Source organism: Tachysurus fulvidraco, chromosome 3 (assembly GCF_022655615.1).
Source record: "Tachysurus fulvidraco isolate hzauxx_2018 chromosome 3, HZAU_PFXX_2.0, whole genome shotgun sequence".
Classification (NCBI taxonomy): Eukaryota; Metazoa; Chordata; class Actinopteri; order Siluriformes; family Bagridae; genus Tachysurus; species Tachysurus fulvidraco.
The window spans coordinates 14,960,771-14,979,339 of NC_062520.1; the positions used below are offsets into that span (position 1 = coordinate 14,960,771).

General features: G+C 37.5%; 2 protein-coding genes across 8 annotated transcripts in view; both read right to left on the bottom strand.

The window, feature by feature from the left end:
* Positions 1-3,079: 3,079 nt before the first annotated feature.
* Positions 3,080-10,145, bottom strand: rcc1 (regulator of chromosome condensation 1). The gene is made up of 10 exons (XM_027149884.2): positions 9,990-10,145; positions 7,038-7,124; positions 6,726-6,913; positions 6,453-6,632; positions 6,105-6,201; positions 5,900-6,022; positions 5,592-5,738; positions 5,278-5,397; positions 5,013-5,165; positions 3,080-3,871 (listed from the first exon to the last, which is right to left on the bottom strand). The coding sequence occupies exons 2-10, from the start codon at positions 7,108-7,110 to the stop codon at positions 3,696-3,698; spliced, it is 1,257 nt and encodes a 418-aa protein (XP_027005685.1). The 5' UTR covers positions 7,111-7,124; positions 9,990-10,145; the 3' UTR covers positions 3,080-3,695.
* A 4,625-nt stretch (positions 10,146-14,770) lies between these two features.
* Positions 14,771-18,569, bottom strand: part of phactr4b (phosphatase and actin regulator 4b) — a 31,612-nt gene continuing 27,813 nt past the window's right edge. For 5 of the 7 annotated variants that reach the window (XM_027149812.2, XM_027149809.2, XM_027149807.2 and 2 more), the window contains 5 exons: positions 18,402-18,457; positions 17,878-17,939; positions 16,678-16,815; positions 16,506-16,582; positions 16,241-16,423 (listed from right to left, as the gene is read on the bottom strand). In XM_027149812.2, coding sequence (XP_027005613.2) covers positions 16,408-16,423; positions 16,506-16,582; positions 16,678-16,815; positions 17,878-17,939; positions 18,402-18,457 — 349 coding nt within the window. In that variant the 3' untranslated portion in view covers positions 16,241-16,407. Of the gene's footprint in view, positions 16,131-16,240; positions 16,424-16,505; positions 16,583-16,677; positions 16,816-17,877; positions 17,940-18,401; positions 18,458-18,569 lie in introns of those variants that run through there. The other 2 variants (XR_007140184.1, XM_027149811.2) reach the window with 2 other exon arrangements.

Consider the following 18,569-nt stretch of genomic DNA (forward strand, 5'->3'; position numbering starts at 1 on the left):
ACTGTGCTCATGTGGGTGAAAAGCAGAATGCATGAGCAAAACCGAACCAAACATCACTTTATTATAGTAAAACACTGCATTTACGAACAGAGTAAACTCGAGAGAGACAATACACAGTAACGCTAAGCCATTTAGCCAGATGTTATGGTTTAAGATTTCTTGGATAATTAGAAATAAATATCTTGGTCCCAAAAAATAAAAATAAAAAAATCCTTGTCAGATTTTATTAAAGAATTTCATATATAAAATTCACATTGTATAAGAGGGAAAAATGCAAAAGTAAACAAGGAAAAAGGGAACAGTATAGTCTGTAAAAACAAAACAAACAAAAAAAAAATACAGTGCTCCTGAGAAGTCCTGTTCTATAGCACTGGCTGAATTTTCACTGGTATTATCCAGGTGGACCTGGATAAAAATGTGTCAACATACATTATACACCAGCTCGGATACACCAAACATCACACCAACTTCATGAAACACACAGGCATGAAAGACTGACTGTAATGTTATAAGAGTCAACTGTAGCCAATCTGGAGAGTGAAAATAAGTAAATAAATGAAAGAAAGACAGTGATGGCCCAATATTGCACTAAAAAAGGAAAAAAAAAAAAACATTTCAAGCTTCTGTAGATTCAGTTGCTTTTTTCTCTCTTGCCCGAACAGGTAAAGTTTTTCATTTTATAACTAGGAATTCTAGTGAGAGGAAAACAGACTTTTTTTTTATCTATATAACAATTTACAATGTAACCTATTTTATAATTCTTCAAACCATTTATACAGTTATCTAATCAGCCAATAATATGGCAGTAGCACTGCATAAAATCATGTAGACACAGAACAAGAGCTTGTGTTATTGCTCACATCAAACATTGAGGAAATAATTGTGACCTGTGACTTGACGTGATGCATAGTTGTTTGTAACAGATGAACTGGTTTGAGTGGTTATAATTTCAGGAACTCCAGACCTTCTGGGATTTTCACAAACAGTAGTCTCCAGAGTTAAACAGAACAGTGCAAAAATAAAAATGAAACAATGAGTAAGTGACAGTTCTGTGGGTGAAACTGTTGGAGAGGTCATAGGAAAATGGCCAGACTGGATCAAGCTGCCAGGTAGGACATAGCAACAATAACAAATAATCACTCTTTACAAATGTAATAAGCAGAAAAGCTTCTCAGTGAACACATCAACCATGACATAGATAGCAGAACAGCACTGCTCCTATCAGCCAAGAGCAGAAATCCGAGTCCATCATGTCCACAGACTCAAACTGATAAACATCGGGATGGGAAGGAAATAAAATAAACAACCCTTTTCCAGGCTTTTTTCCTAGTTTGGGTATGTGCATGCCAATGATGAACTCCGATCCTTGTTCTTGGCTGACAAGAAAGAAACCTGATGTGGTCTTCCACTATTGTAGCCCATTCACCTCAGGGTTTAAGGTGTTATGTGTACTGAAATTTATCCATTCACATGCTTTTGCCCCACCACATCATTGTGTGTAAACTCAACACTTGTGTACAGCCCACCCAATTCCAACAATCATACTGTGGCTAATGTCACATATCTTCCCTATTCTGCTTTTTGATTTGAGAACATTAATTTATGCTCTTAATGATTTTATGCATTCCACTTATACAAAAATGATGGGCTGTATGAATAACAGCATACACATGAGCAGGTTTACAGGTATTCCTATTGGACAGTGACAATATTGTACTTGTGAATTTTTTGTTTAAAAGGGATTAATCCACAGAAAACTGACAGTAAATTTGAAACGTGATGCACACATCGTGCAAATACTTTTTCTGCATCTGTGAAGTTTTGCATACAAGTATTTACCTTATTTCTGTGTAACATTTATACTTAAACCACCAGTTGATATCTGAAGTCAATAACAGTAATGACTTCATCTTTAATCTCTTGAAGTATCCTCACCTAATTATAAAAGGGGGCAGAATCGATTAATATGTCAAAAGGTATTGAGCTCAAATAGGGTTTAATACTAAAAATAAGAAATAAAAAAAAATACATCCAAAGCACCATTACATACGTTTTACACATTACACACCCACACAAGGGGAACTATTAAGGATTCACAGCCCTGATGAGAGAAGCTGTTCAAGGACACACAGAGGACAGCTGGGAGAGCAGTGAGCCATATAAAATCCTGCTTGGTGGCATGCTGGAAATCAAACACTGAGCTCAATTAATCTGAACACAGTTCCTCAGATGGTTTTAACCAAGTCCTGCTAAAAAGAAACCCACCCATAATATGGTCTAAATTTGTTTTCCAAATTTCAGTTAAGCCTGGGTTATTCAGTAAACTTTCTGGAAATCAATACAAATAAAAAGCTGTTAATGGAATAGCTTAAAGGTTACTTCTCAAAAATGAACAAGTACTAAAAGGTATGAATTTCTGGCATAAAACAGAAGACTAGTTCTTTCAAATATCAACAAAGGGAAATTGAAGCCCAGGTATGTGCTTGCACAAAAGGCTGTTAACATTTCAAAGGTTTTAGACTAAATGAGCAAACAAGGGTTTTTCAGCTCAGACACTACAGTTTCTGCATGACTCATTATAACTGGGCAGCAAGCACACAATGCAATTCACTCTTGAAACACAGAATTTGATTGATTTGGTATTCAGAAACATCAATGCAATGTTCTGAAACAACTGCAATATCATTAGGACATTTTCCATGAAATCTTATAAACTCAAGTTTAAGCTTTCACACCATTACTTCAAAGATCACTTTTATTTGAAATCAATGTTAAATTGTGTCATTACAACCATAATGGTAAAACGTATCTAATTTGATAAAAAAATTCTGTACCCTGCACAGACCTAATGATTTACTTTACTAGGAAATGTAATAAGAAATTAAATATTCCAGGCAACAGGTAACTCACTATGTCATTAAAACAGACTAAACTAAATTAGCAAGGATTTTGTTCTAAAATGGTATTTTTTGTTTAACAAGAGCAGACAAACACCATCAGTACTGAGAAATGGCTTTCGGAGGGACCATCTTTCCTGATGAAAGTTCATTACAAGGGGGAAAGAAAAAAAAAACCTCTGTAAAGATTTCAGTTTTTATTACACTTCCCACAGGGCAAGCACATCATGGATGCAATCAACAACCGGTATTTGCTTCTTAAGGAAAACAATTGAATACTGCAAATGACAGCAATACCAAACAAATTTCTTTTCCAGTAAAAATGTAAAGAACACATTGCAGCTGCAGCCACGGTCCATATGTATTGCTCTGGGCAAAAATATTAACTTTTAAAATCCCTTTGCAGGGAACCTTCCTAAAAACACTAAACTTTCAATACATTACATACATATGCTCACTCACAGCTGGCAATCTTACTACTGATACGCATTAAAAAGAATTAAGAAAAAGCAAAAGTTTTTCAAAATTAAAAAAAAAATAATTTCTTTTATCATCATGATCCACTGGAGTACACCCAGCAAATGCTTAAGCTCACCACAAAGTGGGAGAAATGTTTAATCAGATGAGACCCACCTATCTTTACCTCTTGACACATCTCCAATCTTTCCTAACCAATAAACTTAGCACAGTACAGGCAGTATAAACCCCAGATTATCCCCAGCATCCAGATTAAGGTCTAGTTTTAGAGTTACCACCAGAACAGTAGTACAGCTCAGCTTTCAGCATCTGGGTTTAATATCAGCTCTCTTGCTTGTCTTTGACCAGTAAGACCGTATGCTGCCCTCCACTGGAGACCGAAAGAACAACCCTGTTCTCCAGCTGCTTGCCCACCATTTCAACTGGGCTCCAAACATCCTCTTCATCTCCGGTGCCGAGCTGCATGTTGGTGCCCATGCCCCATGCATATATAGAACCTGTAATGTACACAGAAAAGGGAGGTGTAAGACTAGCTAATGTCACTGACAAGTCACCATAAATCTTTTGAAATTAAATGCTGCTATATATAAAAGGCACTGCACAACAATTGCTCAGATGGAGTTTAAGTCAGTTCTGCCTGCCACAGCACCTTCTTAAAAGCTCTGCAACACTCTATTCAGCACTAAGTGACCAATATGTTCTGTATAATCCCTAGTGTTGTGTGCCACCAATGCCTGCTTTATGACTTATGCTCATATTCTGTGCAGCAGACACCCAACAGTCAGTTTGAATTGAATCATCATCTTTCGGCTTTTCCCTTCAGGGGTCGCCACAGCGAATCATCTCATCCACCTATGCCTATCTTCTGCACCCTCAACACTTGCACCCACTAGCTTCATGTCCTCATTAATTACATCCATAAACCTCCTCTTTGCCTCCTGCCTTGCAGCTCCATGTCCAACATTCTCCTACCAATATACTCACTCTCCCTCCTCTGAATATGTCCAAACCATCTTCCCCTTGATTCTCGCTGATATTTTCCTATCACACAGAACTCCTGACACCTTTGTCTACCCATTCCAACCTGCCAGCACTCGCTTCTTTACCTCTTTCCCACTCTCTCCATTACTCTGGACTGTTGACCCCAAGTACTTAAACTCCTGTACCTTCTTCACCTCTTCACCCTGTAACCTTACTGTTCCACTTCCCTCCCTTTCATTCACACACATGTACCAAGTCTTACTATGACTGATTTTCATTCCTCTGCTCTCCAGCACAAACCTCCACCTCTCCAGGTTTTCCTCCACCTGCTCCCTGCTCTCACTACAGATCGCAATGTAATCTGCAAACATCATCGTCTAAGGAGACTAATGAATATACAAAGAAATTATGTTCTGTGTTTCGTATCCATAAGCACCTGATACTTTAGGCATGTTTCCACTTGATTGTTTTGTGGGAGTCATTTAAATGTGAAGTAGTTTGAACAAGTGCTGACTGGCAGTTAAGAGTGTAAATGAATGAACACAAAAATCAGGGTTTCAGAAACTTTTGAAAATGGTGGTAATTTTCTGTATACGTTGGCTTATGCAAACATTTACAAATAACTTTGCTGAAAGATTGATAAGCATGCCAGCCAACCTTCTTTAGTGACTGCATAGCTCACAGATGCTCCACATGCTACCATACAGGCCCTGGTGATTCCTCTAACCGATGTTGGCTCACTCCTTTCTGTCACAGTTTCTCCCAGGCCCAAGCGCCCATATTCAGCACGACCAAGGCTGTAAACCTGCCCTGCAAGTGAAAAACAAACTGCTTATCAAGATTTTTAAATGTGCGGTTTTATTAGTCACTGATGTGCAACTGTTTTGAAGGTGAACAACTGTGTTTAAAAATGTGTATTTACCTTCAGAGTCCAAGCAGACAGTATGGTGTTGTCCACCAGAGAAGCCGACCCAGGAGGTTGTGGAATTTTTGAAGGCAGTGAGCTTTACCGGAACAAAGCATGTGTTTGTGCTTGAGGTACCTTAAAACAAAAACATTACAAACACTGAAATAAGGCTGGTTAAATAGAACTTAGTTGGGTGAATAGGTTTTGTATCCTACATACCGTGTTCATATCCTTAAAAATTAAGCATATAATTTTCCAGAACTGCAATACTAATGAATTTTTGCACTACATGTTGATTTCTGATTAGTGACTTGCAACCAAAAACCCACCCAGCTGGTGATAGTTAGAGAGTCCAAAGCCATAGACATGACCATCTTTAGATATGGCAAACGTGAAGTATGCCCCACAGAAGACATCAGTAAACTGGACCTTCCCACGAGGCTTCACCATAACCATCTGTGGCTCCAGTAACCTCACTTCAATGGGATAAATAAAGACAATAATAATAATAAAATAAATAAATAAATAAATGAATTAAAAAAAAAACAAAAAAAAAAACAAACCCAACCACAAACCTAATGGGTAAAACAGTAATCACATTTATGCAACATTTAAAAACAAACAAACCACCACATACTCAAACCCTTTCTTCCCCCTCGGTTGGCAAAGCACTCCGGTACTCTTCCCAGTTGGCCCTGCTCTCCACAGCCAGAAGTGACGAGAGAGCCATTCACAGTGAGCATTACTAGGTGGTCATTTCCTTTACAGCAGAGCAACAAAGTTTCATTAGAACCAAAACCAATCATTACCAATCAATAGCCTATGACGAGCTGAAACCTCACCTGAAACTATTTTTGCCACAGGAGTGTCTATGGGGACTTTGACGGGCAAGGTACATTTTTTCATCGGCTCAAGGAGGCCAATGATACCGTTGTTATCCTGTTAAAAAAAAAAAAAAGTGCAGTATTTAAAACTAAATTGTTGGCCATCAAGCAAAACTTTAGATCAGCTAACTGATCAACATCAACTGGCAAGGTCTTTAAATAGTGAACTCAAACTGTACAGGGCAATGAGAATGGTAAGATTCTAATGGGCACACCCAGAATAAAAAACTAGACTTTTAGCAGATTTTGTATAAATTTCGACAATGTTTATTCCACAGTAAAAAGCTTTGTTTAAAGTTGGCTCACCCGAAAGGATCCCCAGATAAAGACTGATCCATCCTCTGTGAGAGCAGCAGTGTGGCTATCACCTGCACTGACTTGTACCACCTTCTCTGCTAACTCCACCTTTCCTGGCACCATCTCAGAACCCTCCTCTGAGGTATCCCTGCCCAGAGCCCCCTCGTCATTGCAGCCAAATGTGTAGATCTGCAACATGAAACAGTAATGACAAAAATGTACATCTCAACAAGAACAAGCTTCATCCTTAAATCGTGGAGACAAACTTTTGAAGAACCATACATTTCCAGTGTCACTGAGGCACACTGTGTGCATGCCCCCTGCAACAGCCTGCACAATGCCCTCTGGAAGTGTCACCAAAGCAGGCTTCTTCCTTTCAAGCACATCCTCACCCAGACCTAGCTGGCCCACATCTCCCTGCCCAAGAACCAGGACCAGTCCCTTCTCCTGACCGTGACTCCTGTGAGAGACTACATTCAAACACAAGAGCCAGAGACGTGCATCAACATTTCTATGAAAACATCTCTACAAAAAAAAACATTACAGCACTGTTGTATAAAACAGCATTATCCAGTACTATCCATTTTAGCATACCTTTCACTTTTTTCTGTGAAGGGTCCTCAGTCTCATTTTCTTTTCTTCTCTTTGTAGCTTTTTTCGCAGGCATGGCAGCTCAAAAGTCTAGAAAGATTTTCAAAATTAGAAACAAATATGGGCCAGACAAATGCAACCATAACATACAATCTGTTACTATGCTACAGGAAAAGGGTTTTTATGCTGTCAATTCTTGCCGGTTAGGTCAATAAATATTAACGCTCAAATTGTACTTTATATCTGTTGATTATTAGAAAGCTATTATAAATTTATTATAAATATGCCTTTAGTATAGTTCCCAAATGTACAGCTGGTAATGAACATAAAATGCTAAACTGCTCATTTTTCCTGTCTTTAAACTAGAGGTTAATGGAAAATGCAAGGAAAGGGTGAGATGAAAAAATTAACACACTAAAAAACCTGCACGAATGATCAATTATGAAAACTGCATTTTCTAACATCTGCTTTGTAAATCAGCTCTGACAGATCTGATCACACTGGTTATAAAGCCTTTCATTATACCAGCAGTTGAAGGGGAAAGATTGAGCTGCTTTAGCTTACACTGTGGCAGAAAACCCAGTACTTGCTGCCTTTTTACAGGCAAATAAAATACAATTCCATCAAGCATTGAAAATGACCGACAATTTGAAAGTCCCACCAATGTTAGTGTGTGATGTTATATTGTTCCTCACTTTTAGCCATTTGTACCTCACCCTGGCTAATGGGGTACAGCAGCCTGTAGAGCAGGGCTATTCAATTGGTTTGTCAGTTCATGAAAGGCATACCAAAGGAGAGATATGGCTTGCAATATGAACAATGATAATATAGGAGTTATCATTATATGTTGTATTTTTAAACCATAACACCCCCCCCCCAGTAAGCTTTTCCCCCTACATTCAAACATGCTTGTGTTGCATTGACATTACAACAGTGCATTGTACGACACCCAAGTAAACTGTTTCTATATTCAAATGGGTAAATCAGACAGCCGTATAAGACTCATTTAGAATGTAACCAATTTAACTGAGACTTAAATGCACATATGTTGACAACACGAAAAAGATTGTTTCATGGTATTTGTCAAAATAAATTCTTCTAGTATGCCCATTTAAACTACATTTAGCCTGCCTTCTACTGAGAGAAATGACACAGATTTCACATGAGCAGTGAAATCAGGTGTATATGTTGTTAGTGCAGGACACATGCAGTGGTACAGGAGATGAACTGTGAGGGATGTGTGATTACTCGCTTTAATGCCATTCATGCATGAGAATGACGATTCGCAAGTGTAAGTACAGCAGGTTTAATGTCGTTTCAGACGAAAAGATATTAACAAAAGTTCTCATGTCATCGTCCTCGTGATGACAACTGAACAGCCCGGCTGTAGAGGTTCACCTTACAGGCACGGTAACTAACATCTTATAGTCAGCAAAAACTCCCCACTAGCTTGTAAACACTGTAAAGCCATAATCTAAACTTAAGGACAGATATGTACTGCACTGCTGATATGAAGCATATACATTTGCACACAGTATTCACTTCTTGCCCCTAAAAATACACATTACTGTTTCAATAGCAACAGGAACACCACCTTTTATCGGCACACCTACAGCATCACCAGAGTGTGTCATCCAATGGTAGATTAAATTAAATTCTACCTTAATGATGAAGATTCTACAATACAAACAAAATTCCACTTGAGTAAATCTTTAAATTATACCTACAAATTATACCTTCTGCTCTCACTATAGCTCACGCTCGCATGCGCTCTCGTATATTATATACACACACACGTATATATATTTTTTACATACACACACATTTCTCTCCTATCAAATCTACCATGTTTAAAATAACGAGAAACTTGCCACAATCATTTTTTGGAATATTATCGTATGTGCATCGGATCATAAGAGTAAAGTACAAGGACAAACAAATGATGTCGAGGGCATTTTAAAGCACAATGCAGCTACACAAATGTAGTGTTCAGGAGAGAAGGAGATTCAAGCTCAAGTTCAGTGCTCCATTTACTGAGAACTGTTGTTCATGACACAGACTGACTGGAACTGCTGTTTAACACAAATGCCAAACATTTGTCACTTTTGAAGATGAATATTTAAATCTTTACAAATGACTGTGTGTTCTGTCGAGTTTGTGTGTCACGCACACACACGCACACACACGCACGCGAGAAGTTAGTAGCTAATTGAAGCATCTGCTCCGGTAGATTTTTTAACTGCTTAAACCTTTTACATAGACGTGTTTATAGACGTGTTCAACGTGTCACAACCTCACACTAAGGAGAAAACTCACGTGTCACAACCTCACACTAAGGAGAAAATGACAAAACCCTGACATTTCACAGCAAACAGGCCTAAGACACTAACTTATTAAACTTAAACACTTCCTTACATGCTGACTGCGATGTTATTTAACGCTTTATAACCATTTCCTTGCACTTCGTTGTTTATGAAAGAATTCCCAGCCTTTAGTTAATAAACAGCACTGAACACTGAACACTGAGCACTGAACACTGAGCACTGAACACTGAGCACTGAACACGGAGCACTGAACACGGAGCACTGAACACGGAGCACTGAACACGGAGCACTGAACACGGAGCACTGAACACGGAGCACTGAACACGGAGCACTGAACACGGAGCACTGAACACGGAGCACTGAACACGGAGCACTGAGCACTGAACACTGAACACTGAGCACTGAACACGGAGCACTGAACACGGAGCACTGAACACGGAGCACTGAGCACTGAACACTGAGCACTGAACACTGAACACTGAACACTGAACACTGAACACTGAGCACTGAGCTAACTGCTAACCGCTAACTAGCAAGTAAAGGTTCACACTCTAACTGTTTCCCCTGTACTACATCTACAAGTAAATCTACACAGCACTGGAGATCAACATTACTTCATATTTCTTCCTACCTTCGATTTAATCTAATAAAACGTGTCTGGAGGCCGCGACGTGCCTTGAAGTTTCTCTGAGCTTCTCAGGAGAACACACACGCGCTCGGCGCCTTTTCCTCTTCATTTATTGCCACCAATTGATGCGAGGTAAAACAAGCACACGCTGCACCCTGGCGGTGCGGAGAAACATTACCACAATTTCCTACGAACAGCAGAGATTTGACCTGGGGTCTGTTTCAGAAAGGAGTGAAACTCTGGGTTTCCCGTTACAGAAAGGGAGGTATGTTAAACCCGAGAAAGCAGGTTAAGTTAAGCCCGTTTCTGAAAGAGAGGTAACATATACTCCGAGTCAGTTACCATAATAGCTTACTCTGTGAACCTAACCTGGTCTGGAGCAGGTTTTCTTCAGTAAACCCAAAGTTTCTGTCGGTCTCCTCCACTTTTTTAAAGAGGAAGCGACGTTCATCCATCAGCCATCACGGCCGTGCTCTTACATCCGAGCAGATGCTTTGCGTTGCCTTACGGTTCTTTGCAAATGGTAGTTTTGTGTATAAGATCGGGGATGCAGGACACATTAGTAAGGCTACTGATTGCAGAGCAGTCAGGAAAGTGTGCCTCGCTCTTAAGCGCTTTCTGACAATTTTTGTGATGCTTCCTAATAAAATAAAATACTTCTGATATTATAACAGTTGGGAATTAACTTTAAAATAGTTCTTAATTACTAACTACAAATTACATTTACAGCATTTGGCAGACGCCCTTATCCAGAGCGACGTACATAAGTGCTAAAATCTCTAGCATTGAATACATTAATACTGGCTCATTAGGTTACATCCTTAAGATACCATGAGTTTAAAACATTTGTTCAAAGTTACAATGAAAAAGTGTCAGGTTTTCTTAAATGCAAAAGATAGGGATCACATCTGTAATGTAATCTAATGTAATAATGTGTAATGTAATAATTACTCTCTCTAGAAAGTATTGGTCTACTTACTAATTTGGTCTACTTACTTATTAATTACTTTCTAAATCCCATATCAACCTCAACCACCTGAACAATAAGAAGAGACAAGAAATAAACAATATACAATTGAACAGAACCATATTATCACCACATATACATTACAGCACAGTGGAATTCTTTTCTTCACATACCCCAACTGAGGAGGTTGGGGTCAGAGTGCAGGGGCAGCTATGATACAGCGCCTTATCCAGTTGAGCCACCACTGCCCCTTGCATGATTTATCCTTGAATTGAACAAAGGGAGTAACTAGAGGGAAAAGTTAACATTAAAAATATAACTTTGAAATGTATAATTTATGTATATATACAGTATATATATATATACGTATATATATACGTATATATATATATATATATATATATATATATATATATATATACACGTATATATATATACGTATATATTTATATATATATATATATATATATATATATATATATATATATATATATATATATATACGTATATATATATATATATACACACACACACCTTTTAAAATGTGATGTTAAATTCACTATTGTTTTATACAGCAGTGTTGCTTTTTTATTTTAATTATTTTTATTTTATTTTTAAATATGCGTTCAAATTCTCCATATGCTTGCATAAGCACTTGCAGAAATATGCAGACTTTTCTTTTGTCTGACGCTGTTGCCATGGTGACTCGTTATATCTGTGCTCCATTGATAATGGCTTTTTTAGTTGTGGTGTACGTGCTTAACTCAGAGTCAGTCAATTTAGTGTTGATAAAACTAACTCATTTCAGCTGTTCTGTAACCGAAAACTCAGAGTTTCCCATCTCAGGGTTTGTCAACTCAGAGTTCAAGTTTAAACTCAGAGTTGTTTGAACCACCTTTCTGAAACAGGCCCCTGTTCATTACCATCAGACCTTTTTAATAATCATTTACTAATTTCTCTGCACCCTACAGACCTAATTCAACTAATAAGCTTATTACCAGCCCTTCCTTACAGTACATGAGGAAAAACATTAATACAATATTGGCTTTAAATTGGGCAAATTTATTTATTTGTTTGTTTGTTTGTTTGTTTGTTTGTTTGTTATTTAAACCAAAGACAATACATTGCTGAGCATACAAAAGCCAGAGTAATTCTCTATACCATCAGTGTATTTATGTAAAATATTCTATTACATACTCATTTCTTAATTTGAAATAATTTAGTTTTCCACAGTTCCAAGGAGAACCGGGTCAGAGATAATTTATTGCAAGTTATACTGTAGTGTATATAACTGGTTACATAGCAAATAAAATATTGAATCTTGACTGTTATCCACAGAGTACTATATTATCCACGGAGTACTGTATAATAATGTACTGATCTGGAGAAGATAGTCTGGATAAGAACTGGATTGAATTATTACTGCATTAAGTAATATAAGTGCAAATACAGCTCTGGGGGAAAAAACATACACACACACACACACACACACTATGTATATATATATATATATATATATATATATATATATATATATATATATATATATATATATATATATATATATATATATTTAATGGGGTGTCCTAAGTTTTTCACATGACTGTATATGATTTTATATATATATATATAGTATATGAATAAGTTCTTAAAAAATGTTAACATCAATTTCTGATCTTGTTTTAATTTAACTATTAATGAAACAAAGGAAATAAACAAATATGAGTATTTCAACTGAGGAAAAAGTTAGTACACACTGTGCAGTAATAGATGCCACTCCTCAATGTAGAATTCTTTCAGCTGTTTGATGTCTGGGGGGTTTCTTGCATGCATAGTTTGTTTTAAATCACCCCATATTATTTCAGCAGGATTTAGATCTGGGCTTTGACTTGATCATTTCATAATTCTCAGTTTATTACTTTCAGGTGAGTCCTTGGTGGATTTGCTGGTATGTTTTAGGACATTGTCATGTTTCAAGGTCCAGTCCCCCTTCAGCTTCTGATACAGTGTAGTATTCAAAGTGGATTCTATGATGGTGAGCTGGCCAGGTCCAGCTGCAGCAAAGCATCCCCAAACCATAACACTTTCACCTCCATGTCTCACAGTTGGTATGAGGTTGTTTGCTGAAATGTTGTATTTGGTTTACACCAAACATGCCCACTGTTATGGAGTCCAAATAAATCAGTATTGGACTCATCTGTTTAAAGAAAATTAGGCAGAATCTTGGCCTTTGTCTCCGTGTTCTTTCACAAACTTCAATCTTGCCCTCATGTTTTTCTTAGACAGTAAATGGTTTCTCCTTGCACACCTCCCATGATAATTAAAATTACTCTTACTGATTGTAGATTCATGCACTTTGACATCGACTGTCGCAAGAGCTTGTGTGATAATATTTTTTGGGGGTTTTGAACGGCCAGACCTGGCCATGTTGGGAGTGCTTTTTAAATGTTCTCTACTTGCAAATGATTTTCGGACAGTGGAATGGCTGATTACAAATACATTTGAGAGCTTTTTATATCTCTTACCAGACTCATAAGCATCAACAATCTTCTTTCTGAAGGTTTCACAGAGCTCTTTGGATCTCACCACGGTGATACCCATCACAATTAAGAACAAACCAAACTAAATATCTGAGGCTTAAATAAGACAAGCCTTCTTCAAAATGGTCTGTAACAAGGATTGAATAATTTACACCTGATGTGATACACCTGTAATTTTATCTATTTTAAGTGGTTACCCATAAATGTGTGGGTGTCCTTAATTTTTTTCCTATAATAAGAAATTGTAAAAAAAAAAAAAAAAAAAGACATTTTACTTTTCTTTGGTTTTCTTGAATCTTCCAATATTGTTAAAATGAACTTCAAATGCCAATGTTTAACTAAAAAAACAAAAACAAAAAACAAAACAAAACAAAAAAAGAAAAAAAACAGGCTTTCATGGGGTGTCCTGATTTTTTTTTTTTTACATGACTTTGTATATGCATATATATAGTGGGTGAAATCTCAAGAAAGCATAGAAAACCAATATACATCTGAGGCATCATTATATTTATGTAGTACAATTGAGTGGACTGGAAGAACCCAAACAGCAATGATAGCAGCACAAAAATACCTCCTCATACACCTCAAACACAAAAGAAAGGTGCAATTTCTCCTGACACATCATTCCAATTTTAAGAAATGTTAGATTCTGCTGGACAAGTACAGTAGGTTTTGATCAGGTATAATCTCAACCCAAACACTCCAGATTCCTCTCTCTCTCATGCATCAAGGATGATAAGCTGTTACTGGAAATATCCCAGCCATCATAGTCACAAGGAATCATCTTGCCTCACTTTCACACTTGCACCAGGATGTTAGTCAAATTAGGATGTGAATGTGGAGTAGATTGAAACATACATGTATTAGATGTTTGCATATGGGTGATCGCTGCTGTTCAAGGATTTCGTTGCTCTGGGTTCAGTCTGTCTCTGCTGAATCCAATGTGCCTTTCACATGTGTTGTCTACTAGCTACTGCTGGCATTCTAATAAAAGACATTTACATTTTTAAAGTCCTTTTCCTTCTTTACACAATTCACAGCTCACTCCCTGGACAATGAATTTTTACTAACTAAAAAAAATGATAATTATTGAACAATTCTATTGTCATCAGTCATTTATCTGATTTATCCTGGTCATGGTCAAGGAGTGACAGCAGTCTATTAGAGGGCACCGCATTGCGCGCACACACACACACACTTGTAGCTCCTATAATGAGTTGTGTGTCTGTCCTTTCTAGGACATTGTTGCTAAGAAAAACTGAAATTAGCCTGGCGACTATTTGTAAGCTTTTAATTTAGATTCATAGGCAACATCTAAACAGAAAAATACTGTCAGTTCCTAAATGTTCACATAATCAAATTAAAACAAAAAACAAAAACAAAAAACAAAAAAAACAAAATAAAAGGAGCTTTTAAAGCATTGAATAAAACACAAATATTTTGTGCTTAAAAAAATAGCAACCTATATTACTTTCATAATATTTAAAATACAATTCCAAATAATAGGAAGGCAAGATATACACAACAGTTAGTTTAATCTAAATAGTAGATCTGTACAGCAGAGCATGTTTATTGAGCATATTATTCTACTGGCCATAGATATTTAAAAAGAAGAAAAGGAGAAAATGATGTGAGCTGAAATAATTACACTATTTAAAAAACAAACAAAAAAAACAAACAAAAAGAAAACCACAACCTTCTTCATAGTGTTATATCAATACTTGGACTGTTCACTTGGCTTGAAACTGAATTCAAACTACATTATAATTTATTCTTATTAAGACAAAAATGCAGTCCTAACTTTCAGAAATATGACTTTAAAATTGTACTTTAACTGATTCAGCCCTAGATTGTTAAAAAGGGATTAAAACATAAAATAGTGTAGTTAGATTTTTAGATTAGAATCATGAAGTGTAATGCTCAAAGACTTAAAAAAAAGAAAAGAAAAAAGAAATAAATAAAAGAGGCCATCCTTTTTCTCCCTTCCCATTTTCTAATAATAAGTTGCACAGGAAGGGCAAATGTAAGCAAGGCAGGCATAAATAAACCTGTCCCCATTTCACACAAATGTAACAATGCATCATAATACATTGTGCTTTAGTTACTAATGATTAAATTTAAAAGTTTCAGCCTAAGAGAAAATTACAACACTGTACACACATACACACATTCCTGTCCATGCAAAGTCCATCTGTACTCAATTCTGCTCAGTCCATATGAATCTAACAATTATTTATTATCATTACTTAAATACTATTTGTTATGGTTTACACATTTCCCTAAAAGGAAAAGCTGAATATTTAATTATAATGGTCAGTCTTGACCTTTCCTTCCCCTTCAGCCCTATGCTACTAAAGGGGATCTCGGTTCCTGAGAGATGTTCTCCTGATGGCACACACACACACTGTACATCCATATTTGAGGCTTCTTCATTAGTGCTCTGGTTGTCTGTCTCCCTTCAACATCAGGGAGAAATACTGTATTGTTCTTAGCCCTCCCATCTGTCATATTTACAAAGGGCAGATGAGTGAGGAAAAGTTTTCTATTAGTTCCACGTATCTGTACAGTACATTCACTGAAGGGCAATTTGTTAGTAGTACAAACACCCTGAAGCTCCGCACGCACGCACGCACGCACGCACGCACGCACGCACGCACGCACGCACGCACGCACGCACGCACGCACGCACGCACGCACGCACGCACGCACGCACGCACGCACGCACGCACGCACGCACGCACGCACGCACGCACGCACGCACGCACGCACGCACGCACGCACGCACGCACGCACGCACGCACGCACGCACGCACGCACGCACGCACTAAGACACACACAGACACGCATTCACACAGGCACGCAGACACCCTGCCACCAGTGCTCAAATGTTTCACTTTACAGGCAATGGAAGATGTTATGGACGATGAAACCTGGAGGGAAAAAAAAAATGAGAAGATATAAAAACCATACTGTAACTCAGCAACAAAAATGATATTATCGTGTATTGTTTACCTTGTATAAATTCTACTTTCTTCATGTACTTCCATCTCAGAACTTTTGAACTCGTTGAGTTCCTTCCGTATTGCAGCCTGGACAAGAGCAATGATGTTAACCAAGGAAACACTGGTACAGTGGGGCTAAAGTAAAATAAACAGCTAGAGAAGGACATAACTTGTGGCTTTACCTTGTCGGCGGGTGTGAGTTTGGTCCATGGTTTTTCAGCACGACGATCGTAGTCTTGAGCGTGTGTGACCTCCACATACTCATGGAAGCGCAGAATCTTTCTGGCCTGTAACTCAGCAACTGTTGGCCTCTGACTTAACTACAGAGAGGACAACGAGAATCACTTTCAAAATTCTGCGACTGCTTTCTGCTTTACTTCATATTCAACAATAATTCAAGAGCAAATGAGTGTATAACTAAAGGCTAGGATGAAACTGGGGTATGTGATGAAGCATTTACTGGGATAAGACTGGTAAGGGTCTTAACTGTAAGGTAAATAATTAAAGGGCTAATTTGTGAACAGAAGCCAATATATTATTGGGAAACATGTAACACTGAGCCATCTGAGGTGAAGAGAGAAAAACACTGTGCTCAGCTCTTCCTTATTACTTTTGTGTGCATGATAATAATAATAAATATATTAGGAGAAAAAAAACCACAACACTGTGTCTTTTAATACAGCGGCTTAATAAAATGATCTAATTAATTTCTCAATTCTTATTGCACAGCTGCTGATAAAGGTTATTTTACAGCACAGCTCTAAAACAGGGATATTACAAGTGTATATGAATGCATTCATTGTAATATGTATGTTACACATTGTATAATATGTTGCGTGCTGTGACAAGCACTGGTTAAGCTTCATTGCTTATTTATGGAAAGAGACATTAAGCAGTTTTTAAAGTTTTTTTTGCTGATTTCAAGGCAGCAGTTTGCACTCTGTGCTTTGTCATTAACATGACAGACTGGAATGTTTATTTAGAAAGAGGGATTTGAGAGTTGATGGCGATAGTATCATCTGTTAGTGATAAAAAAGAAACAGAATTATTCTGTACGTATTTCTTTAACAGCATTAAATGTAATCATACGTGAATTTAACAAATAAAGAAACAACCATCTGTGATGCTGTGGTACAGGAGGAATAAACCACCTTTAGGTGTCTTGTAATAGAAAAATCATTAACTCCGGGCCATAAGACCTACTAATATCCAATTATTGAAAATTTTTCTATAAAAGCTTGCAACAATGTCTTTTATTCCCTACATATTCCTCAATGTATTTAGCGTTAAGTGCTGTGGCTTATAGAACATACAACTAGTAGGTAGGATAACTAACTAAATAACTTGGTGCACATTTTTAAAACTAAACACATGAATTTTACCTTTCTGGTGAGCCTGCGTTTAATCTCCCGAACTTCTGCCTGCCGATCAGCTTCATTTTTGGCTGGAGAAGGAGGTATGCAGAACGGAAAAGATCTTTACAAAAGCTAAGCAAATTTTGCATTACACTTAAGTACACCTGCTAGCCAAAATTCTGTACTAATCTGTGCTGCCCGATCTTATCTGGGGCAGAGTGGGTACAGGTCTGAAAACCAAGATCGGCGGCTAATTAAACAGGTGGAATCAAGTGTGGCTCCTGCTTAACTAAAATGAGAACCGGCTTCTTGTGGAAAAGATTGGACAATCCTGACCTGATACTACTTGCACTGCAGTATGACTATAGGTCAGTGCAAATAGCACAAATGGGGAACAAAGCAGGCCAGCAATGCATAAGTCATAAGTGTAAAGAATCCTCTGCATGTGTGGGTTATTTTTTAGGTATGTGCTACATGTGCTAAAGGAAGTGAAGCTGTATTGAGCAAAAAGCATTAGGCTGGCAATAGAAGGAAAGAAGGAAATTGCTTACGCTGGAGAATGTTTCTCTGTTCCAGCTCCTCAGCGGTGGGCCTCTGGCTCAGTCGTCTTTAGACAAACAGACACGTTACAATAACCATTTATGGAGACACTTATTCGCTTTCTTAGATTCTGTGTATAAATGATTTAAATCTGCCTCCCACTAGTATCTGGGAGAAAT